The sequence below is a fragment of the Plasmodium gonderi genome (genome assembly GCF_002157705.1).
Source record: "Plasmodium gonderi DNA, contig: Chr08, whole genome shotgun sequence".
Taxonomy (NCBI): Eukaryota; Apicomplexa; class Aconoidasida; order Haemosporida; family Plasmodiidae; genus Plasmodium; species Plasmodium gonderi.
The window spans coordinates 257,374-283,787 of record NW_021628933.1 but is presented as its reverse complement, the minus strand read 5'-3'; the positions used below and the strand labels follow the sequence as shown (position 1 = coordinate 283,787).

Sequence of the window (26,414 nt, the reverse complement as noted above, 5' to 3'; positions counted from 1 at the left end):
ATTTAATTAAATACATATAAATGACTACTAATTTTTTATTCAGTACGTATTAAAATATTGTTCTTTTGTTATAAACATACTAATTTATTATAATTTTTATTGCATATAATAAATTCTTTATATTTTCCTAATATATCATAGATTTAAAGCGCGCATGAAACGTATAAATATACAATATATTTATAAAAAAAATTATGTTAAAATTAATTATATTTGTAAATTTGTAATTCATTAAAAGAGAATATTATTTCTTTTTTATATTCTCAATTGTATGATGCTGTTAACTACTCTATTACTTTAGTGTTTCCTTCTATATTTTTCATATTATTGGGAAATTGATTAGTGATAAGGTTGAAAAGTAATATTTTGAATTGAATATCGAAAATAATCTATTGCGTATTGTTTTTTTATTGACATTAGATACATTAGTTCTTATTTCAATATAGTAATCTTGCTATCTAATCATTGGTTCTGTTGTTAATTACATTATTTTTTCCTTTCTTTTGTTATCTACATTTTACATTGTGGGATATTTTGTACATAAATTTTTCAAATGAGAGTTATTATTTCACTTTTAATAGATTAAAAACACTGAAGCAGAATAACCAATCCTGAAATATATTGGTCTATTTTTTTCCCAATTGAATATATTTTATATAGTTCACAGTGTTTGCTTTCATATAATACTCATTTAATATTTAAATACGTAAATATAGGTCTTTTATATTTTATATATTTAAGGTGCCATGTTTACTCCACGACTATAAAAATCAAATTCTTCGGTTTTATAAATGTCTATTTAAGCATTTCCATGTTTATAGTATATTATGTATACTTGCATATCCACTTTAAAATGTTACATTCTTTTTAGACATTAAATAAATTATAAATATTTCTGAATTATGATTAATTAATAATGGACAATTGATCATTACTAATGCTACGTATATGTATTTTAAATGATGAATGTTAATTATAAACACATTTATTATCCTTCATTAGGGGAAAGAAACATTTCTCATGCTCTTCCTAATTTAATTATAGGTTGAACAATCCATATTAAAAATGTTTTTCGTGTAATTCTATATAAAAAAACAATTTTATGAATTTTGCTGTACTTTTCCAAACAGGATTAGTTATTTTAAAACAGTTTTCACAGAAAGATTGAAAAAAATAATTCTTTTCTCAAAATTTGACAGTGCGAAATTATCATGTGTTATAATGTGAATGTTATCTTGGTAGAATATTTCGTAAAATGTTCTTCTTCATGATAATTATAATGAATGAATATTTATAATTTCAATATTTTACTGTTTCCACAAGTAGCAAATTAATATAGGATGATAAAAAAAAAAAAAAAAAAAGGTTAAACAATTCGTGATATAATTAATACAAATGAATAAATGAGCATGCATGTATAAATGTTTTATAAAAATACTTAGATAACATCCTGTGCCTATGTCGTGTGAGAATTTTTTGGTGTTCATAAGTAAAATATAAATTTGAATTAATTTTGAACATAAAGAAAGTAATTTACACACACAGCAAACATTTTAATTATTTATTTACACCCATTTGGAATGAAGAATATGGTATTCCATTTTCAATATGTATTAATAAAGGGGATATTTCAAAATATGCTATTAATTTTATGCTAATTTATACTTCAATAATGTTGAAATATTTAAAGTGCTGTATCATTATTATGTTGTTTTGTTTAATAAAAACAGTGGTTCTACGTCATTGCATTTCAGCAATATGTAAATAGAATAAATGTAGAAATTTATTATCATTTTAAGTATAACATATTTAGCGGATTAATGATATCTTAAAAAAGGATTAAATGAGATAAACGTGATATCCGAAAAAAATATATTCAATATGTGTTTTACATAAACACAATAAACTATGTTGCATTTTTTAATTGCAGATAGCGCGAGATTTTGTATAACATTGTGTTTTTGCAATTACATTTTTTTGAAAAATAAAAAAAAAATTACACTACAATGAGCTGTTTCCTTTTGCAAACGAAACAAAACATCGTTTCCTTTTATCAAATCTATTTTTTTATTTTTTGTAACGATTTATCTAATGTATGTTATAAAATGTTAAGCATTAATAGTTTATTTATTTCATGCTAAAAATATAAGTAATGCGATGTGCTTTTTTATGGTGTGCAAAAATTTGAGAATATCGAGATTCCCATGATTCATTATGAAATGCCACTGCATCTAATAACAGAAGTGCGGAATTCATAACATTATGTGAAATACAGTTTGCTTTTCATAGAATATACTAAATTAAATTATTTTATATTATTCTTATTAATTTTTATTATATAACTTTGTTTTTTTGAAATTGCAAATTTTTAATTGTGCATATTTTTAAAAATGCAAAAATGAATTACTGACCCTTAGTGATTTGTGAAAAAAGGTTAACAGAATAATAAAAGAAGCTATCGATATCTCCATTTTTTAGTGTAGAATCAAGAATCCTTTATCTATTGAATGTACACTTTTCATTATTATAACACTTATTTTCAATAGAAGATATCTTAAGTGAAATACCAAATCAATTATGGGGTATGAAAAAAAATATTGTCCATTTTGAGATAACATAAGAATAATTCATTTTATTAAGCATTATTAAGAGATCTTCACAACACTGGCAAATTGATTAATTCCAATATAATAAATTCCTTATGGCATTAATGTACAATTTGAATTGTTCATTTCTTATTGTTATTAAAGTAAAAAAGAAATATTTGTTTCTGATTAAAAAAAAAGTTATAAAATGTAAGCTATTATTTTCTCTTTTAGAATTAATCTGTACTTATGAATAATACACCATTATGTTATTAGTTATTGTGTTTCTACATGTAAACAAATACAGATTTAAGAATATCATTATCTGATTTAGTTCAAGTATATTAAAATGGTCTTATCCTTCTAGAAAAAAAATAGTTGTATATGTTAACATTTTTATTGTAAAGATATCTCTTTAATTGAGCATTATCTTTTTTCTTTTTTTTTTAAAATAAAATACTCTTTAATTAACGAGTATATATATAAAATGTCTTCCATTTTCTGTGTAATTAGAGGTGAAAGAAAAAAAATGCTGCCTGAACTTCAAAGTTTTAATAATATAAATAATGAATAATATTTAAAAGATGAAATGAGATACTGTAATAAATAAGGAAATTAATATTTTAGAGTTAACATTTCTGCAAACAAATATGGTCAACTTTTTTAAGTAGATTAACTAGAAAAAGATAGAATATACGTAAGAAATATTGCTATTATTTTCAAGAATGGTTCTTTGATTACATAAATAGAATAACTCATATCTCGTAAAACGTGAGTAATATAGACATTGTTATTCAATTTACGAAGTTTTGGATTTAGTACCAACTTTTTTCTCACAGTGTAAGGATAAATCATCCTGCAAATGCGTCTTTTCTAGTGCATCCGGAGATAGATATGAGTAAAAAGATTTATATTATTATTTCAACAATTACAATAACATTAAGTGAATCATTAAAAATGTAGAAAAAAATGTGAACAGTTTGTAAAATATATAAACTTATTATCGATATGTATGGAAAGAAAAAGGATTAAATAATCAAATATGCTTCCACACTTATAGCCCTTACCTCATATTATATTATGTAAGACCATTACTGATGCACCTTTTACAATATAAACGAATAATAAGATAAAATAAAGGGATAGTTATCACCCTTTTATTGTATACGCTTGAATAAGAGGTTCTGTATCATTCTTTATCTCTTATTGTATAGTAAATAATAGTTTAGTATGAACAGGTAAATATAATACATTATTCTTCAAAATATATTTGTGTTAATATTTACAATTCTCAAATAATTACATTGCATATGGTGTAAGCTTTATTTTTTTGCATGATAGTATACATCGATTAAATCACCGTTTAAAAACATTTAGTTAACAATAATAAAGTCTAGTATACACAATTATAATCAACTTCGATTTAAATGATCATGGTATGATTTAGAACCTTTATATATATATATATATATATATATATATATATATATATATATATATAATCAAACCAGGTAATTATGTTTGTCTTATTTTCTTTCCTGATAAAAATTTTGCTAATTATAGAGTTAACGAAAAAACGCTTAGAATTGGAACATCCAGAGTAGGTAGCGGATAGGTTTATATAAGTAATTACTTTAAATATGGTATAAAAAAAAAGGAAATTTATTGATAATAAATATATAAAAAATCAAAATGAATGATATGAAATGAAATAACTAAGAGTCATAAATTGATAACATGAAAAAAGTTGCAGAGAATGCATATACAGTGAAAATTAATGACATTCAATCATTAATCTACACGAAATACAAAATAGTATTCATTATTTTATAATGTTAATTATGCTTATATTTGATATAGAATGTCTCAGTGGTTTAACAAAAATTGGTATAATATTGTCTAATATGCAATGGATTTGAAAAGAAACAAATCCATATATACAAACATGCAGTATTTATATATTAAATATAGTAGAGCTATATATTAGTGCACTATAAAAGATCTGTCTTAATAGTAAACATTTTGTAAAGAAAAGTTAACAATTACGATTATCCAATTTAAAAAGGATGATTTTAAATTCTTAATTTATTTTTTTGTAAAAATTTTTTTTACAAACATATTATACCAACTCATATAATTCCTTTTAATCTTCTTTAAATTTTCTATCGTTCTTAAAAAAAAAATTTATTTTTTACTCAAATTCCTATGAAATATAAGGATATGTGTCGTTAAAAGGGGTAATAAAAAAATATATGGACAAAACAATAGTAAGGAGCTATACCCAAGACATATTCTAATACACATCATAAAAATGTGTGAAACTGTGAAAACACTTGTTGCATTCAACATTTAAATATGAAAAGAAAAAATTATATATAATATATAATATATAATTTGATTTCAATAAATACTGTTCACACTCCCTTTGAACTAGTAAACCATTATTATATTAGCCTTATCTGATATGATTAATAATGCATTAAAATAGTATAATATATCAACGAATATTTATGTGAGAACAATTTCATTGAAATCCACCAAGAATTAAATTTGAACAACAAAAACCCGATTAAATAATTCAAATGTAGTTGTAATTATTTAAAAACAACAAAGAGGGAAAAATTAACAACATATTATTACATTTATATAATATATTGTAATGCGTAAACATTTTTATTAAAAATAAATATATTTAAATAAAACCCGTAGTCCCTACGAATATATTATTTAACACATATTTTTTATTAAATACTCTTATAAATAGATGATATGTATTACATGTATATTTTATATAAGATTTATTTTTAAAAACTTTTTTTATGACAATAAAACATAATAATTATCAATGTTACAGTAATTCTATTTAACAATGTAATATTACTGAAACACTGAAAAGGAACTAATGGAACGTGAGTTTAAACTATACGCATAATATATACTACATTCACATTTACTGATTTTATATTATGTACGTAATATAATAAAATCCTAAAGATACCACCTTTGCAAAATTCCTTTTCATAGAAATTTATACGAACACATTATATATAAATTACTTTAATTTATGTCCATTTTCAGGAATATTCTGCGAGCATAATATAATGACACTTTTTAAATTATTTTTTCCTAATTTTATTCCTATAATGTAATCATTTATATTTACCCAAAGATGATGCTAAATAATTTAAGAGATTAATATCTAATAAAAACATTTAAGGGTTGTCCCTACATATTTTTAGCTTATTACTAGGTATTCGTACGAATTAAAACCTTCTATTTTTATATCTAGATGAATTTGTTCACATAATACATCATGGTGGAGTAAATATTATTATTTTGTATTACATAGTTTTTTATTCTCCTAAAATAACATAATAATGTGCTATAAACCAATTATGGGGTTGCTAAATTGAATTTTTTAAAAGATATTAAAAGAATATTTTAATTTGAAATGTTTATTAGTAGTGTTTTTTTTTTTTTCACAATGCAAGTTTCAGAATTGTCATTAATGAGGACACACATTTTTTTATGTTAACACAAATGTATGTAAAATATATATATCAAAATTGATTTGACTAATCCATACACATTTGTTCATATTCTCCTTTTCACTTATACTTTCACATATAAATTTTATAGTATTAATAAATAAGAGGAATACGTATTTTTGAAAAATGTATAACTGTTAATATAATTATTTTTAGCTGGAATTATATGTTAATCAAATATGCTTATTAAATAAATGAATGCACATTAAACATATTAAAATTTTCATAAAAAGTTCACAGTGTATTCTTTTAAGAAAAATAGGCAAAAAGGTATTCCCCGCCCACCCCCACTTGGGTGTCACTGTTAGAGTATTTTTGTTTAAGCTATATTTTTTATTTTCCTTGCACAAATTGGAAATTTGTTAAAAGTATACACCCTTCATGTGGGAAAAATTTATGAAAAAGACCATGATAAAATTTTTACTTTGCAGGTATTTTTTTTTTTTTTTAATTTTTCCTTTAAAATGAATTAAAAATTTTGAATAGTTTCAAATACAAAAATATGAGTTGCGAAAAATTAAAAAAAATCTATATTTACACATATATATTTCCTCCAGTAAAAAATATATGCATGTTTTTTCTTTTTTTTTTTTGCTCTTCTCTTCTTTTCTCTTCTTTTCTCTTCTTTTCTCTTCTCTTATCTTCTCTTTATTTTTTTTTTTTTTTTTTTATTTATTTTTTATTTTTTTTTTGGATTAAATATAACATAGTGTTTTTAACAATGGGTATTGAACGCATGGACATACATATGCAAGTGTGTAAAGAAACATACACACGTACGTATACACATGTGCATAGTACACACACATACATATACACATGTGCATACTCACGCACACATATAATTGCAACATGTAGGTAATGCATAAGAAACGGCACAGACGCGTGGGTATGTACATACATATACATACATATACATACATACATATATATATATACATATGTGTTGTGAACTCAGAAATACACGTGAGTGGTTTTTCTTTCTTTTTTTTTTTTCATTTTCATAAAACATTGTCTCCATAAAAAAAAAAAAAAAAAAAAAAAAAAGGTTTACATTAACACGTTCATAACTTTTGGATGAGTATCGGCAGGTATACCTTCGCATATATGCACACGAAATATATGTGTATATATATACGTGAACCCATAACAAAACAAATGCACCTTTTAGCGTGAATATACACACATGTTGAATGCAAGCACATATGCATGTCTCACCAGCATATAGGAGAAAAAAAAAGGGGATACGAAATATGCTCACATAGGTTACAGCAAAAATAGGTTTCTTCTTTCTTCCTTTCTCTTCCATTTCGCATTCTCCCATTCTCTTTCCCATTTCGCTTTCTCCCATTCTCTCTCCCATTTCGCATTCTCCCATTCTCTCTCCCATTTCGCATTCTCCCATTCTCTCTCCCATTTCGCATTCTCCTTCTCTTTCCTTTTTCTATTCTGTGTTTTCGAAATTGACCTTTAAAATGTACCCATCAAAGTTGCAAAAATTCAAAGCGTCGATTGCATTCTTTGCATCATATTCACTCTCCATAATAACAGTTCCAGTAACTTCTTTTGATGAGGTTTCTTCATTTTTTAAATCTGCTCTTACAACACGACCATGCTTTTTAAATAAATCTTTTAATTCCTTCCATGTACTTTGTGGTGGTAAATTATAAACAATTAATGTGCAGTTTCTTTTGCTTGACATTCTAAATTCACTTCTTCTAAAATCATCTCTTCGAAAATCTCTTCTAAAGTCTCTTCTATATTCATCTCTACGATAATCCCTTCGAAAATCATCTCTTCGAAAATCTCTTCTATAATCAAAGTCACGTCTCCTTCTTGGATCATAAAATTTGTCTTTCCTTACATTGTTGAATCTTCTCTTTTCATAATTCCCGGAATTTTCTTCTCTATCTTCCCTAACGAAAATGAGTCGATCTGAGGAGGAAAAAAATAATGTGGTAAAAGAGAGCGCATAGGGTTGTTTGTATGAACGTCAGTAGTATGATGAAGCACGTGTCGGTATTGAAACTACAAGAGTAAAAAAAAAAAAAAAAAAAGACTGTAACACACACATTACGAGAATATTAATGACATACCTTCCAGCTTGGAATCATTCAGGCTGTTTATGGCCTCCTGCGCCTCTTCATATGTTGCATACTCAACTATTCCACATCCCTAGATAGATAAATGGAAAAAAAAAAAAAAAAAAAAAATATATGCACCACATGCATAAATATATCCACACCAAAAATCTATCGTTTTTTTTTTTTTTTTTTATTTTTTTAGTAATAAACTGGGTTCATATCACATTCATTATATATAAAACTATGATATATCATATTTTTATTTCTATATATGTACAAATAATTCAGTAACCACAACGGCTACACAGCTATATATATATATGCCAGGAGGGATAGAAGGAGTGGGAAACATAATACAAAATGGGAAAATTTGGACAGATTAAAAATTTGAATTGACGCACAACGCATAAAATATAAGGAACATTCATTCAAGACGTGTCATTTTTTATATCCTAATGGTCCACGCATACATAGAGATAATGTTTAAACACACTAAACCAACCTTTGACCTTCCCTGTGTGTCCTCAAATATATCAACCCTCACTACATCTCCAGCTTTTTTCATATGAGTCTTCAAAACAGGCCAAGTAACTTTCCATGGTAAATTTCCGACATAAACACGGCAACCTTTAGCTGGGCTCTGCACAATCAAGATGGAGAGAAAAAATTAAACAAAAATATGGAAAATTTAACAATAGATCAAATGGTTAGAGTAGGTGTGAATGGCAAGAAGTGTGAGGTTGATTCACCCATCAGGCGATAAAAAAAAAAAAAAAAAGTCTGAAAATTCGATCAGCTCCAAAATTGGAAAAACGAAAAAAAAAAAAAAAAAAAAAAAAAAAATTCACTTATACTACATACACATCCACACACTTTCCTTATTGTGATAGGCACGTCACATTTTCTACTTTTTTTTTTTTTTTTTTTTTTTCTCTTCCCACAAAAGCATTTATCGTCTGATGGGACGCACTTTCAAATTGGTTTGTTACATGAAGCTGTAAACTCAAGCATGCACACAAAGGGAAAATTAAAAACAAGTCCTCTCTTCTATACACATGCACAAATTAGGATGCACATATTAGTATGCAAAAAGTAGGGTTCACAAATTAATATAAACATATGCGTATGGGGAGTGAAGAACAATGCATAACTACTACACATAAGGTATGATTGTTCATTTTTTCCCACGCACGTAAAAATATATACGTTGCAAGATCGAACAACAAGACTCATTCAACGGTTAATTGGTGACAACAAAAAATGTAGTCTATAGAGAATGAAGGTTTTATACGTGTATGTCAAAAAAAAAAAAAAAAAAAAAAAAAAAAAAAAAAAATAATAAAAAAAAAAATCAAAAAAAAAAAAAAAAAAAAAAAAAAAAAAAAAAAAAAATTTAAAAAAAAAAAAAAAAAAAAAAAAAAAAAAAAAAAAAAAAAAAAAAAAGATGAAAAAGTGGAAAAAGAGTATAGGGCTTACATTGCTGTTCTCCTCCATGGTGCGCGTTAGTTTTTTCTTCTAGTGAATATTTCAGTGACGTAAAGAATTTTAGTTCTTCACCAAAAGTGTATACAGGTGTGATTGTTATATGTACAAGCGTATATATATATATATATACAATTGTCGGAGGTGGGGAAGATATACTCACGTATTTTTATTTTTATGTGCTACTTAAAATATATATACAAATTGCGGGAAAATCTTCGTAATTTGCAAAACATGCAAGTTTTATTGGTTTTCCCTACTACTATAGATTTGATTTACATATGAGAATATGCATATATGTATATATATATATATGAATATATGTGTATGTACGAACGCTTATTTAGGTATACATATGTATATACATACATTAATTAATCAAACACGATTATATGCTTCTTAGGCGTTACAAAAGTGATTGTAAAGTTATTTAAAATAAAAAAAAAAAAAAAAAAAAAAAAAGAAGCAAAAGTATTTTTTCTTTAATTAGGTAACTCACTCTCTCTATATATATATATATATATACATATACATTTCCTTTGTAAATATTTTTTATGTCAGTTTTCTCACTATTTTTTTTTTTTTAATATGTATATATAAATATCCCTTTGCTTTGCTTTGCTTTGCTATGCTATGCTATGCTATGCTTTGCTTTTTTTTTTTTTTTTTTTTTTTTTTTCGTTTGTATTTTTTTTATTTTTAAACTTCTCCAACGTTTCAACTTTTCAAGCTCTGCAATTTTTTCCGTGGCTCCTGGGTTATGCGTACATACATATAATAGTACACTATATATACTACCAGTTCAGTTTTTGTATTATAAAATTTAATTAAATGAATAATAAAGGGGGTGTCAAAATGTGTCAAGGAAACAAGTGTTTTTTTTTTTTTTTTTTTTTTTTTTTTTTTTTTTTTTTTTTGGTGTGCCTATGCGCCGTTGATGGTCATGTAAAATGTTAGTACATAGAGCTTAAGCACGTGTATATGTATATATATATATATATGGAACAATATAAGTATTTATTTGATATTTATATGATACATATGCGCACGGTGTACAAAAGATTCATAACTGGAAGCTCCCTGTTATATGGTGTCATGTTTGGGTTAAAAAAAAAAAGTACTTTCCACTTTTCAAATAAAAGTACATAAATATATATATATTATATAGGGTATGATATATATATATATATATATTATGTGCATATTTATTCTCTTTCTTTTTTCTTTTTTTTCCCTCGGTTATTTTCCTGTTACTTTCACCACTACTTCTGTTACTGCTGCTACTACTCTGCTGCTGTTTCTTTTTTTTACATTTTTTTTTAACTATACAGTGTGGTGCATTCTTGCTCTAACAACTTCATATTTACTTTGAGACACTTTGAAGAAGCAAGGTCATAAAATCCATCACAAAATAATTAAACTCAAGGGAGGAGGAGGAGGATGTTTAATTATAATAAAATATATATGATGGATGGATGCTACATATATTTTGACACATACATGGGGTGTTACGGCTATATAAATTGCCACGTACATACAACACAGTGGGGATGGGATATTTAATTGTTCGTGAATTTTGAATAACGTCAAATCGTTATTTATTTTTTGTTTTTTTTTTTTTTTTGCACCGCTTTATATACAGAATTAAAAAAAAAAAGAAAAAAAAAGAGCAAAACAAAACAAAGGTAAATGAAAAATATACAAAGCACAAGTACACCAAATTTTTCGATACTCCAAATGTATTTTTTTTATTCGTGCAAAGGGAAGGAAAGGAAAGGAAAGGCCAAGGCCAAGTCGGGCATGCTTCCTTTGAACGTAATTTTTCCTAAGAAAAAAAAAAAAAAAAAGAACATGCGTATTATATATGCTTATATCCATATATGCTTAGTGCGTATATTCATAACATGTTAATCCATAAGATGTATGAACATAAAATATGCATATGCACAAATGCTTGTATGTACATATGATGGTGGTAGGAAATATTTTAGAAAAAATAGCTCCTATTCAGCGTTCTTCTCGACGTGTACCATAAAATTCGTATGCGTAGCAAATGAAAAAAAAAAAAAAAATAAAATAAAAAGTGAAAAAATACCTTCTCTCCCCTCCACACACCCACCCTAGTTTGGCTTGTACTCTTCATAATATAGGATCTGATGTTTACATAAATATATATGTGAATGGGTTCACCCTGTGTACATTAGTAGGGAAAAGGCACAAACGCTTTTAGTGCATAAATTTTTCGTGAACTTCACAAACCTATTTTGAGTACCGGTTTTTCATGTTTTTTCTGTGCCCTTTTTTGTACCCTTTTTTTGTGCCCTTTTTCGTACCTTTTTTTTGTGCCCTTTTTCGTACCTTTTTTATGCATTTTTTCTTACTTTTTTTGAAGAGTGTTCCAACAAAGCATCCGCAGCATCTTCGCAAGAATGTCGTCAAATAACTTATGTTTACGTTTTTGCTAAAGAGGGAATTTACTCAATGCACAAAAGGTTTTGGAACATGATAGTTGTATACGGACGAGAGGGCCAACCTCTTTTACCAAATGTGACATACCAAAGAAAAGGGTTGTCATAGCAAATATGAGGGTACACATATATAAATACATGAGGGTAGAACATGAGAGAGAAATATATGTGCGTAAGGGGAGACGATCTGATCGGTTTGGCCATACATACACAGAGACAACAAGTACTCCTGCAGATAGAAACACCTACACATGTACATGTGTAGGTCAAGTAGATAATAGCTCCTTTTACCACACGGAAAAAGAGTATTTCCAAAGATATATATATAAATACCATATATATGCACATTTACATAAATTTACCTAGTATGGTCGTATCCGATTTTTCGCACATTTGCATTTTACACTCCTTCGAATTATTATTTTGTCAATCAGTTCGGATATATTTTTTTTCATGTATAAAATTTTTTTATTCAATTAATGTATAGTGCATCCTATGAAAAAAATGCACACAAAAAAATGTGTACGTTGCTCGTACTTTTCAAAAAAAAAAAAAAAAAAAAAAAAATTCATCATATATTGTACTAACATTAACAACTTCTTTCCAAATGGGTGGATATATATATATATATATATTTTTTTTTTTTTTGAGTAGTAGAAAAATGTGAAGAAATTCGAAATTGATTTAGGCCTTATTGATCTCTTAAAAAGAATGACACAAAGATGTCTCTATACTATGTCATCTTTGTGTGGGGGATAAAGTTATATAAAAAAAAAGAACAAAAATAGAAGAAAAAAAAAAAAAAAAATGCATATTGCTCATTGTGTACAAACACGTATAGATTAAGTGTTATATATATTTATAAACCCATTTTCACCTGACCCTTATGTATATATATATATGTTCATTTACGTATTTATCACATTTCAAATTGGTGAAGAGTTAGGGATATAGATAAACAAAATGACGTTAAAAGAAAAAAAAAAAAAAAGGTTAACATGTATTATTATACGGGGCTTAAATGACGCACAAATAGCTTACATCATTATTTGTGGTTTTTCATATATGTACATATGCCATATGGGAACATGAAAATAGTTCATACATATATATATATGTCTTGTGCACACATATATGTATGCATGTGTGGGTTTATAGGTCTTCCAACTGATATGTAACTCCTAACTGACAGGGTGAATATTTCTCTTTAATGCATTCACTCTTTCTAATATGTTAACAATTGTTATGACTTGGTCAATTTGTTCCTTCTCCTGACTTTTAATATCACTCTTATTTAATTGTTCTATGTATTTATTCAGTTTTTTAAAAAGCACATCTTTGGTTTTATTTAGAATGAACAATTCCATCTCATAGTTGGTATATTTATTAGAATCGATTTTATTTTTTGAAAAATAATTTTCTTCTGATATTTTTAAATCATGCTTTGTGTGTTGTATGTGATGTAAATATTCTCGCTTTTCACTGTTATCTCCTTCATTCTCGTGATGATTCGTGTTTAATACATTTTTCAACTGTTCTCTATTTCTTTCAACCATTTTATTTTGCATCAGGTCCGTACCCATTTTTCTATTAATTAAGTCATTTGGGTCATTTGGATCAACTTTTTCAATGCTCGTTTCGATCCCTTGCTTGTAACCTTTTTTACTGTTTAACCATTCGCCAACGTCATATCCACATCTTTCCTTTATGTAATTTTTGTATTCTAATAAGTTCTCAATTTCATCCGTGGAAATAATATTTTTGTTTAATATTTCATTGAATTCGTCGTGCTGCACTTTTATTTCCTTGATGAATTCAATACAAGGCTGTTCTTCAACATATGCATTTTTATGTGCACGTACATTAACACATGGTCTTGCATTGTTATTTACATAGCTCTCTGTATGGGTATTCCTGTATATCGCAACATCAATCTCTTCATCTACAAATTCATTTGGATTTGCCGCTTGTGAGTGTAAATCTTGGTTATTCTGATGATGTGGTAACTCTCTTTTAATGTGTCCTTGATCATTTTTCTTTTCACATATCTTCTTTGTTTCTTTCTCATTCGATTTGTCAAATGAGATATATATATTACATTTTGCACAGAAACGTTCTTCTTTACTTTTCTGCTTTACGAGTGGAGTAACCATGCACTGCAAAAAAATTTGCATAAATATTTAAAAAAAAAAAAAAAAAAAAATGCTTGATTCATTTTTAGTTCTGGTAAAGAGGTTGAAAAATAGATTTTTCAAATGCACCATGAAATGACTAAAAAATATACACGTGAATAAATCCATACTAACATATGAGGTGTAAATGTGTATATAAAGAGAGATAAAAGTGAAATAATAAAATAAACAAAAGCAGTTAAACAAGTGAAATACTTAAACACATTTTGAAAATACTTACCAAGTGACAACATTCATTCAGAAGTGTCCAACCCTGTAATAATTTATCTCCTATAATTTGTGATGCAGCAAAAGGATCACTAAGGTCATTGTTCTTGCTTTCAACTTTCATTTCGTCCTTGTTAATTAATAAGTGTATTACTATGTAAGAGGATTGAAAGTGGAAAATATGTATATCTGAATATATCAACTAAGAAGAGCTTAACTGGGTGAAAAAAAAAAAAAAAATTGGCAAAGCATAGCTGCAGGTTTTTATGCAGACTATATTTATAAAAACAACAGAGGAGTACGGCACAATATAATTTTTTATATATGTAACTATTTACATTTATTGTAAATCTAGATTCTGTGAGGATTGGTATATATAATGTAAGTCAGCGTCAATTCTATTTTTTCGGAGCCTCTTATATATTTTCTTTTCTTTTTCAAAAAAATCTACAATTTGTAGGAGCTTTGCCACGTGGTTGAGTTCCCATTAATATGTCCCTTTATTTTTTCGAATAAAGTAAAATTGGAGATGGAGAAGAAGAAGAACAACAATTAAGCAAAGATATAATAACGAATAACTTAAACATTAAAAAAATGAAATAAAAAAAAAAAAATAAAAAACCTTCATTTAACATCACAAGTGTCAGAAAAGATGACTCTTCTTCTAACTAACAATTTAAAAAGAGGAATTTGAAAAAATGTAGACCATGCCAATAACTAATATATGAGATAATAGGTTAAAGAAACAAAGTTGGAAAAAAGAAACCAACACAATAATGTTGTATTCTCCCAAGAGCATAAATTAATCCACACCTCAGTACGCTTGCACCAAATGAGAAAAATGTTGCCTGGGAAAAAAAAAAAAAAAAAAAAAATGTCCTCTCCTGGACACTGATTAAAGAAGAAAAATTTATTTTAAAAAAAAAAAACCTAACGAGAATCGATTGATTGACTTTACTAACTGATATGGAGTGAATGTCAAGGGGAACCACATGAAAATAAAACAGCAGCAATGGTCAGCTTTTTTTTTTTTCTTCATAATTTTGTCAAGCAGAAGCAAAATACAAAAGCTAAGGAAAAAAAAAAAAAACCATCAAACAAATTAATAACACACTATTTCTATATTTGCCATTTTTCTTTTTTTTTTTTTTTTTTTTTTTTTGTAGAAATTGTGCGGGGAAATGTTCTAAAAAAAAAAAAAAAGAAAAATATTGTTTTTTTTTTCTTTTTTTTTTTTTTTTCTCTGTCCTATTGTATAATAGTACCATTCAGTGGGGTTTGTTAACCATATCATGGAAACTCATACATGTGTATGTTTTTCTTCTCGGTTTTCTCATACCTTCTCACGTTGAACACTAAAGAGGGAATGTATTTGCAAAGGAGGTAAAGAAATATATGTATAGGGGAAGAGTACACTAGGACTGTGTTAATGAGGTAGAGAAAAGTATAGGAATATATACACTAGGTATGAACTAAGGAGGTGGAGAAATATAATATAGGGAATAGTATACCAGGTGAAATGCACATGAATAAAGAACAAGTTTCTTCAATGTTTACATATTTACCATATTAAGAAAAAAAAAAAAAAAAAAAAAAAAAAAAAAAAGGTTAATAATAACAAATATATGCACCAGGCATTTAGTGTGCATTTACACCTATCCCTTATAGCATAATTTTTTCTGCATTCTCACGTTGAGAGAAAAATTGAAGACTCGAAATTTTTCGAAAAAGTTTGTGATGACATGATAAGGAATAAACATGTAAGCTAGAAAAAAATGTGTATATAAGTGTGTATAAACATATGTACACATTTATGTGTGTATTTTTTTTTTTTTTTTTTTTTTTTTTTGTTTTTCCCACCCTCAAGACTCCAACGAAGGTGCAAAGAGGAGAGAAATGAAACCTTAACCAGGGACATAATTTGGTTAAGTGTAAATTATATCTACATTCAAATCCACATTAACATTCTGTGGAGGGCGAATATAAAAACTCGTTTCACACGAAGGCGCAAAAATTAAATTAGCAAATAGGCAAACAAGTACGAAAAAAAACAAATAAGCAAACAAACGAGGGAACAAATAAGTAAACAGAAAAATAGAGCAGAAAAAATGAATAACAAAGTGCGAAAAAACATAGAAAACCACATTTTAGAAGCACTGAGAGATAAGGAAAACGAAATAGACCTCGAAATTAAAAGGTATGAAACTCTGGAAAAAAAAATATATGATGAAAATGATGAAGAGCTGGAATTTATAAAAAATAAAAGGCTACAAGAACTTAAAAATAAACATAATGAAAACTTAATTTTGTTAAAAAAAGGTCATGGAATATATAAAGAAATTTTATCAGAAAAAGAATTTTTTGAAATATGCAAGAGTTCAAAAAATGTATGCTGTCATTTTTATAGGAATACAACATGGAGGTGTGAATATTTAGATAGCAAATTGATTAGTATGTCCAAAAAATTCTTACATATTAATTTTGTAAAAATAAATGCAGAGAAATCTCCTTTTCTTTGTGAACGATTAAAAATATGGTGTATACCAACCTTGATGCTCATACAAAATGGAAAAACTGAGCATTCCATAATCGGTTTTGACGAATTAGGAGGTGATAATTTTTCAGAGAAATCTCTAATTAATGTTTTAAGAAAGTGGAAATTAATTGATTCGGCAGAACCTGAGGATTGATTTGTATCCTTTTTCTTTCCACAGCATTTACATCCTTCTTGCTTAAAGGATGATTTGTACATGCGTCAGCAGCAGTTTATTTGTGTCCCCTTGGTACATCCATAGCTTGCAATCCTACCAACAGTTTGTCTTTTCCATTTTTTATGCTAAACTGATTCTGATGACACAAAAAGGTTGTGTTGAAACTGGTACGTATATATGTTCAATATCCAACTTGTGTGTATAAGCGCGCGTGTATTGTGCTGGTGAGTTATTTATTCTATTATTTCATTATTTTATTATTTCATTATTTTATTATTTCATTATTTTATTATTTCATTATTTTATTATTTCATTATTTTATTATTTCATTATTTTATTATTTCATTATTTTATTATTTCATTATTTTATTATTTCGTTATTTTATTATTCCATTATGTTATTATTTCATTATTTTACTATTTCGTTATTTTATTATTATTTTTTTTCATGATTTCCACTTGCATGCTCATAATTTAAATGTAAACATGTCGTATGGGATTATCCATCTTCATATATCTGCCCATTCGTTCATTCATTTATTTCCTTATGCTTTTTTTTCCACCTCCTCCCCCCTATCATAATATTTGTGCAGCACAGTGAAACCATTTGTGTGCATATGAATATACATATATATATATATATATATATATATATCCTCCAGACATGATGCGAATGCATACCTTTACGAAACTTTCCCAAACTACCCATCCCCTCATTTGTCATAATTAAAGTGTGACCTTGCAGTTAGGCTGAGAGGGTCGTTTATTGTCTAGTTCATTAAGCATTTTAACATTTAAGATAAAAAAAAATATTAAAATGTGCAAAACGTTCTGGCGTTATGAAACAGTTTGAAGCAGTTAAATTATATGCGAGGTGTATGGAAAATGTCATCCACTTAATTGAAGTAACTCTCATGCACAGAAATGATAAGGATATATATGTGTAGGTTGAAAGTTCGATCCAACATTATATGACTATTCCTTTCTCTGTTAGAGAGCTTTCCCTATGATCTGCATCATATCCATAAATTTCAAAACTTCCACATCATTTCGCTCCTTCCCTTGACACAATTCGGTATTTATAATAATCGCCCTAACAAGATCGGACATATGGATATACTTATAATTGATGGGAAGAAAATCGCTAACTATGGTATACAAAAAATTCGATAACTTTTGGGTAACGTTTTTGTTTTGAGATTTGTTCTTATCATTATGGGCATGATTATGAATTATGTAAAATGGGCAGAAAATCGAAATTCTATTTTTAAATGTCTCTTTTTTAAGTATATCAAGAATGAAGTTATAATTATTTAAACATAGAATGTTTATATGATCTACTTCATATTTTTTATTTAAATTTAGTGTGTTGAAAAAATTGTTCTTTTCCTTATCATCAAATGTAAAAAAACTAACCAATGAATTAATATTTCCTTCCTTGTTTCTACACATTTCGTTATTGGATATTTCTTCTTGTTTCTCTTTCATTATGTCATTTTTTCGTACTTTAATTTCAAATTTGTCTTCCACATTTAAGTCATGCTCACTGGGTGAGAATTTTGGATGCTTCTCCTCAACCTTGTATCCATATTGACGGCATTTTAATTTATCAACTAAATTGTGATCTGAAAAGTACACTAATTTGTTCCTACTCAAATGTTCATAATTTAAGTGGCAAAATTTTTCAGTTACATAAATTTCTTCACAAAGAATTGACAAATCCAGGTGTGCAATTATCTGCTTGTGTAAGTTGTTATTTCTTAAATTTTTATCAAAAATTATGAACTTGTAAGGTTTAAATGCTGCCATTGGGTAAAAATTAAGAGGGAAAAACAAAAAAAAAAAAAAAAAAAAAAAAAAAAAGCTAGCTAATGACATAAACAAAAAGTTCTACATTGTTGTCAACCAGGTTTTTTATGAATTATGGAAAGTATATTAAGCATGTGGAGATAAGCACATGATGACACACTTTGAATACTTATATTATGTGTATACATATCCGTGCATAATATTTATAACACTTTACAGCTACGATTAAGTCAAATAGAAATCAGTTAGGCTAACATTTAGGAGGCAAAAAAAAAAAAAAAAAAAAAAATAAAAACTTGGAAGAAAAAAATTATGAACAGGCAAGGTATATTTTGTTTTCCTCTTTGTCGGTGTGGGATCGGAAAAGGGGCATTAACAAGATGAGTTAAAGTACCGAATGTACCAACAATAAATAAGATGTACAAGTGTGAAATTTCGACTTAAAAAATTATAACCATTTGGGATATGTAATGCAATTTGACGAATATTAAGGATGTATCACCTTTTCTATAAATCGGATTTTGGACCTTTTCTCTCAACTTTTTTTTTTTTTTTTTTTTTTTTTAAGGGGAAGGAAAACATACACCCGAAGTTGCATAGAACTAATTTAATGACACATTTCAGTGTCGTTTTGTATTTTCATTTTTGAACTTCCTTTTTCTCATTATAATTTCTTCTTCCTGGTAGATCATTTTTTTTTTTTTTTTTTTTTTCTTTTTTTCTTTCATTTCCTGTTGGGACAACCCCAGCCTATACCATACACCTTACACATTACATATCTGACCATCCTGGAAAAAAAAAAAAAAAAAATGAAGCACTAACTGGGGAAACCACAAACTTTCAGAAGTCCTGCACTTTTTTGATCAGCTGAAAAAATGACAAAATGCGGAATGAGAAGAAAAGAAAGGAATGTGTTTTTTTTCTGGTACCATAAGAGAAGCGTTTTTGTGCCAAGTCAGAAGGATGTAGCAAAATTATCATCTAAGAGCTTAGGGAATTACGCGTTCGATATTTTAAGACTGTCAAATGAAAATAAGGGTATATATGAAGTATTTAAAAAAAGGGTAAAGAACGAAATAAATTCATTTGATGCAAAAGATTGTTATAGAATATTAAAATCTTTGGAAATAAATAACAAATTAAATGAAGAAGAGGATATGATAAAAAATATATTACACCAAATATCAGTACAGACATGTAAATATTCAATTAAAGAAATATGTGACATTTCTTTTTTGTGTGCAAAACTAAATTTAATATATATCCCATTATATGCATCGTTATCCATTTCATTTTTGAATAAAATAAACTTAGCAACTCCTCAAAATTTATCAATTTTATGTTTAAGTTTTTGTAAAGTTCAAATAAAAGATGTAAATCTTTTTAACAGGATAACCATTGCAACTATGAATATACTCCACATGTTCGATGTGGAGAATTTACTAAATGTGTTGATTTCTTTTGCTTATCTGGATATGAAAAAAGACATGCTTTTACATTCATCCATAGACATTTTTGTAAAAAATCAAAACAAGTTAAATGCTGAACAGGTGATAAAAATCGCACATGTATACTCCAAATTCGGGTTTGTAAATAAGGACATCAATAGTATACTTGAAGACAAGTTGCCTTCATTAATTCCACACTTAGGTAATGTACAATTGGCGGATTTAATAATTTCATTAAAAAAATTAGGAATTCACTCACATACCATAAATAATTTTTTTACAAAAGTAAACTTACCCCAGTTAACATTTTCAGTTGCAATTAAGGTAATAAATATATTATCTAGCATAAATAATATCAATATAGAATTTATGTATGATCAAATTTTATTCTGTGTGAAAAATTTTCTTCGTACACATGGGAAGAAAAGTTACCTGAACGGCAAGGTAAGTGACAACTTTTTGCAAAATTTAAAAAAATCATATCATATAAAAAATAATAGCACGAATATTTTAAAAACCGAAAGTTCTAGTAAAACATTTGTTAAAAAAGACAATGAGGATGTTAATGTACCACCGATCAAAGATGAATGGGGAAAACAAATTCTATTGAATCGTTTTGTAGGTGAATATAACCCTTTTGAAGATACAAAAAATAGTAGCGAACTATTTCATGGCCAATTTTTAGATAATAATTTAGAAGAAGCCCATTTATGTGGAAACGAAATAGAAAATGCAAATTTTTCAGAAGAGGAATTAAACAACTATTACATGCAACATAATTTCAAAAAAAAATTAACCCCTAATTTTGTATGTTATTTGAGTGTAGATATTTTTGAAGGTCTAGTAAATCTTCTGTTACAAAATTGTGTAAATGAGTATGAGAAAATGTTAAAAAAAATTTTAAACTGTATAAGTAAAGAAATTATTTTTTTAAAAGAGTACATAAATTTTAATAGCTTAATAACAATTTTTTTGTCTTTACGTAAAATGCCAATAATATGGAATTTATCACTGTTAAATATGAGTATACTGAATTCGAGAAAAGTTAAAGAAAATTGCATATTTTATATTGACCAAGATAATGACTTTTATGAACAATTGGTAAAACGATATTTTTCTATTTTCCACACATCAGAAAATGTAGATAATCATAGTTTGATACTTTGTTTTATTATTAACTTAGTAAATGATGAGATGAAACAAAAGTATGGCAATTTGTTTAAAAAAAGTTTACAACATTATGCACTGATTAGAACGAGATGTAAAAATCAACAGATAGGATATCCTATAGAAGATCAGAGTGTGTATAATTTTGTTGAATATTGTTATAAAAGCATAACTCTATGGGAAAGAAACAGAATCTACTTTGGAGAAGATGCAGATATAGCCACTACTGAAGTGGATGTAATGACCGAGAAAGATTCGCATGCTCCCTATACGTATCCTTATGATATGAGAAACACAGAATCAAACAGAATTCTGACGTTAGAACTATTTGGAATTGTTTATAATTTCACGAAAAATTTGAAGATAAGCTTTAAGGATGATATTTACACTATTTCGTTACTTGAGTATGACAACTATATAGCATATATGTTTTTAGAGCCAAGTGATTTTTTTTATTCTTCTACACAGGCATCAGAATTGGATTCTGTGATGTCCCAATTTATGAACACTAAGCTAAGGGGAGAAGTAAATGCACAACGTGAAACCATTGATGGTCACATCAAACTAGACGAGACGAGCACAGAACAAGAGAAACTCAAAATGAGAAATATTCAACAAGGGGAGAAAAATAAGCTTCTTTTAATCTGTGATATGTTGTACAATCCATATGAAATATTTTACAACGATAATTATTTTATTAAGTCAGAAGTATTAATAAAAATAAATTACTTTCTAATCAAGGGATATTATATAATAGCAATACCATTTTATTCCTGGAGATGTATGACTTATGAAGACAAGGTGCGTTCCATTTCTGCTAATAGGAAAAATCTCCTACATCGGGCAAGGTAAAACGGGTCAAAAAAATATGGGAAAAGGTTCCTGATGCTCTGGAAAAGAGGACTTGGGGCGTGCCAGACCTTGCGCCCACGCATGTTCATACATGCGTAAATATGAACTTGTATATATATATATATATATATATATATATATATATATAACGTGTACATCTGTGTGATTTACATGTTTTGGCACGGGCTGTTAATATGTGAGGCATCGTTTTATCTACCGCCCGGGGGAGGGGGACCCTTTATGCATTTCTTTTTTTTTTTTTTTCTTTTTCTTTTTTTTTTCTGTACATACACCTTTAACTTGCATCAAATTGCACGTTGATTCGCCTTATGCCTTATCTCTTTTTGTAATCTTTAGAAATGAAGAAATATCCCGAGGGGAAATTTATTTTTGTAAAAAAATAGTTCACCTGTTTAGTATTTTGACTATGTGAATGTCTTTTTTTTTTTTTTTTTTTTTTTTTTTTTGAAAATGTTGGAAGTAGCTTTTTTTAAAAGTGTAAGAAAGGTTGTTCATTGGTATAGCATTATTGCATAACTTTGCTTCTTAACTTTGCTTCTTAACTTTGCTTCTTAACTTTGCTGCATAATTTTGTTGATTAACTTTTTTGTTTCAAATTTTGCATGTCCAGTGCGTCTTAAAGTATCACACGTTTTTGCATTTTCTGCGGGCACAGTACAGCTAGGCTAAATTTCAGGGATCAATTTTGAGACATTTGGCTAATCAGTAGACTAACCAGTTGACTGAACAGTTGACTAATCAGTAGACTAACCAGTTGGCTAATCAGTAGACTAACCAGTTGGCTAATCAGTAGACTAACCAGTTGGCTAATCAGTAGACTAACCAATTGACTGAACAGTTGGCTAATCAGTAGACTAACCAGTTGGCTAACCAATTGACTGAACAGTTGGTTAAATACCTCGTTACACAATTGTGTGCACATTTGGTTGCACGTTTATACTCCCTTTCACTTGACATTTCCACACATTAACATGATTAATTCCATTTTAAAAATTTTCTTCTTGGCAATGCTCGGCAAATTCGCAACCCTTGTGCTGAACCCAATGGGAGATCCGTCCATCGTCATGGGAAAGACAAACCATCGTGACGGCATAAACATAAATCTCTGTAGGAAACAAAAAGGGAAAAAAAAAAATAAGAAATAAAACAACAAAAAAGGAAAGAAGTAAAAAAAGAAAGAAGTAAAAAAAGAAAGAAGTAAAAAAAGATAAAAAAAAAAAAATAAATAAATAAATAAAGGGATCACTTGCAAAGCCCTAATGAGTGTGACATCAAGGTGGTCACTAATACTTATGCAAATAAAAAGGCAATCCAGTTTTTGAGTTTTTACATTTTAGATTTACTTACTATCTCATACCGGATGTTATATAGTTGCAAGTATAAAATCTGTTGTGCTGAATAATGAATTATGGATTTTTTTTTAATTTGTTTTTTTCTTTTTTTTTTTTTTTCCCCTACCCTTTTGCCTCAGCATATGATGGGAAAATGAAAAATGAGTTCAAATTACAACTAAACGGAAAGACAGGAATTGTTGATACGCCATTAATTATTCTTCAACCGACGGTGAGAGTTACCATCACTGAAAAAAAAAAAAAAAAAAAAAACACTCAAAAAAGAACAATTTTGAGTTTAGGCACTTATTCTTGTTCCTTTTTGCTTTATGCAATTTATATACTCAACCATTTATCGAATGCAAATTGTAAAGTCGTTACAAACATGAACCTTTGTTGTAAGCATCATTTGGAAGCGTTATCCCTTTTTCAATTTCCTAATTTCACATCCATAAAAGCTTAAACGCAAAAATGTGTGCATGTTTATATAATTTACAGGAAGATGTTTCACCTGGAGAATTATATAAAAGATATTTAGATGAGATGGATGACCCTACAAATATTTGTAAACTTTGAAATTTTGAAGTCTTCACACGTAATTGCGATTGCGATTGCGATTGCAATTGCAGATGCAACTTCATCTGAGAGGACGACTGGAATTGCAAACTCTTTTGAATGTTTCTTAACATGAAACGGAAAATTAAAGGGATAAAAGAAAAGCATTAGGTAGCAGTGCTACCCGCTGTTGGCCTTAATTTATCTTCCCAAATTTGTGTAAAAAAAAAAAAAAAAAAAAAAAAAGTCTTCTTTATTCTTTTTATACTTTTATTTTTTCTGTAGCTGTGACAAATATCTTAACCAATTTAATGGACACCTTCGAGCCAGTACTTTGACAAAAAAAAAAAAAAAAAAAAAATTTGTACTGCTGCTAACAATTGAGTCAACTGTCATATGTTAAATACGTGTGGGTGGAGTGTAGAAAAAGTTAAGTATAACATGCATAGTACATGAGTGAACGGTTACACAAATTTTCTTTTCCTTCTCAGATTGAGCAGAAGAAGTTCTTAGATAACGTATAATGAAAAGAGAGAAAACTGGGCTAAAAATGGGCCAAGGATGGCATAAACAGTGAAACAGATACACACACCTAAAACGCTCAGGTGATGCCATACACCTGTATTTTCTGAAGTGTGCTACAGTTCCACATACAAGCACACGAATTTGAAATTTCTTCTTTTTAGCTTTTAGGTGAAATCGAAACTCATATAGAATTTTACGAAAGTCTTTCCCTCAAGTGAGTTGTTATGCGGAGGTACGGCTTGTCGAGAAGACAAAACGGGGAAAAATAAATTTTCCTATTTGCTCTATTTTGTTATTCTACTTTATTTTTTGCTTTATTTTTTACTAAATTTTTTACTAAATTTTTTACTAAATTTTTACTTAATTTTTTACTTTATTTTTTACTTTATTTTTTACTTAATTTTTTACTTAATTTTTTACTTTATTTTTTACTTTATTTTTTACTTTATTTTTTACTTTATTTTTTACTTTATTTTTTACTTTATTTTTCCCCTTTTGAGAAGGCACTTGCTCATTTGAGCCTCCCACGTTCGCGCAGCCTAATAGCAAATTAACCTCTAATGTTATAGGAAAAAACGGGAGGTGACAAATGCAAAGTACATATATAATACGCGCATAAGTAGCAAGAAATTGATGGAACTAAAAATTTCATTGTTGCATCTTTACACGTGATCATAAAAAGAGAGAGATAATATCTGTGTCATTGCATAGAAATGTGTAAAGATTTTGTATACAACACTACCCTATATATTGTCCCCCCTCCCTTTTTGTTTACGACCATTTCGATTCATCTGCTGTAACAGTAGATATGTTTAGAGGATGTTCCAAAAAAGGAGATACTATTATATATGTTTGGCTTCTCAATCATATTGATGTAGAGTTTTTATAATGTGCATAAATGTAGGTGATGGGGATATGTACTGTTGTAGTTGCAATGAATTATTAAGCGTTGGCGTATTGGAAATACAAATTAAATTATAATGCTTAGTTATTTTTCTAATACAAATAAGATATATTTTTTCATAACTTTATTAGTGTAACTAATTGGGGGAATATAATAATACTCTAAGTTGTCTTTAATAAAATTACACACTTTTAGCTATACTTACTTGTTCATCATCTGTTAAGAACATGTAAATTTTAATCACTATGCACACACATTTTGATGTATTTGAAATTGTTTCAGTCTTCTATGACAGGTGGGGGTAAGGAAGCAGTGGGAGTTCGGTTGGGATGTATAAAAAGTATACTGGATTTACCCTTTTAATTTCTTTCGAAGCAATCATTACGTTAAACAAGTAGATGAAAAAGAATTTCAAAATATAAAATTAAGAAAAAGAACTGTGTATGAATAAAGGGACTATGTGCTTTTAAAGTGATCTGAAAATTTTTTCTTTTTTTTAGTTTCAACTGGGGAAATGAAAAATAA

The 26,414-nt window shown here is 27.6% G+C and overlaps 6 protein-coding genes across 6 annotated transcripts; 3 read left to right on the top strand and 3 right to left on the bottom strand.

Moving 5' to 3' along the window:
* Positions 1-7,577: 7,577 nt before the first annotated feature.
* PGO_080550 (RNA-binding protein) lies at positions 7,578-9,711 on the bottom strand (the record flags this gene model as incomplete). The annotated part of the gene is made up of 4 exons (XM_028687279.1): positions 7,578-8,068; positions 8,230-8,308; positions 8,720-8,857; positions 9,694-9,711. The coding sequence occupies 4 exons, from the start codon at positions 9,709-9,711 to the stop codon at positions 7,578-7,580; spliced, it is 726 nt and encodes a 241-aa protein (XP_028543080.1).
* A 3,637-nt stretch (positions 9,712-13,348) lies between these two features.
* Positions 13,349-14,690, bottom strand: PGO_080540 (hypothetical protein; the record flags this gene model as incomplete). The annotated part of the gene is made up of 2 exons (XM_028687278.1): positions 13,349-14,323; positions 14,580-14,690. The coding sequence occupies 2 exons, from the start codon at positions 14,688-14,690 to the stop codon at positions 13,349-13,351; spliced, it is 1,086 nt and encodes a 361-aa protein (XP_028543079.1).
* A 1,984-nt stretch (positions 14,691-16,674) lies between these two features.
* Positions 16,675-17,256, top strand: PGO_080530 (phosducin-like protein; the record flags this gene model as incomplete). The annotated part of the gene is made up of 1 exon (XM_028687277.1): positions 16,675-17,256. The coding sequence occupies one exon, from the start codon at positions 16,675-16,677 to the stop codon at positions 17,254-17,256; it is 582 nt and encodes a 193-aa protein (XP_028543078.1).
* A 1,011-nt stretch (positions 17,257-18,267) lies between these two features.
* PGO_080520 (hypothetical protein, conserved) lies at positions 18,268-19,086 on the bottom strand (the record flags this gene model as incomplete). Its single annotated transcript, XM_028687276.1, has 1 exon — positions 18,268-19,086. The coding sequence occupies one exon, from the start codon at positions 19,084-19,086 to the stop codon at positions 18,268-18,270; it is 819 nt and encodes a 272-aa protein (XP_028543077.1).
* An 875-nt stretch (positions 19,087-19,961) lies between these two features.
* On the top strand, positions 19,962-22,553 carry PGO_080510 (hypothetical protein, conserved; the record flags this gene model as incomplete). The annotated part of the gene is made up of 1 exon (XM_028687275.1): positions 19,962-22,553. The coding sequence occupies one exon, from the start codon at positions 19,962-19,964 to the stop codon at positions 22,551-22,553; it is 2,592 nt and encodes an 863-aa protein (XP_028543076.1).
* A 992-nt stretch (positions 22,554-23,545) lies between these two features.
* On the top strand, positions 23,546-25,203 carry PGO_080500 (hypothetical protein; the record flags this gene model as incomplete). Its single annotated transcript, XM_028687274.1, has 6 exons — positions 23,546-23,681; positions 24,046-24,137; positions 24,404-24,470; positions 24,746-24,789; positions 24,952-24,978; positions 25,147-25,203. 6 exons carry the CDS (start codon positions 23,546-23,548, stop codon positions 25,201-25,203), a joined length of 423 nt encoding a protein of 140 aa, XP_028543075.1.
* Between the last annotated feature and the right edge of the window lie 1,211 nt (positions 25,204-26,414).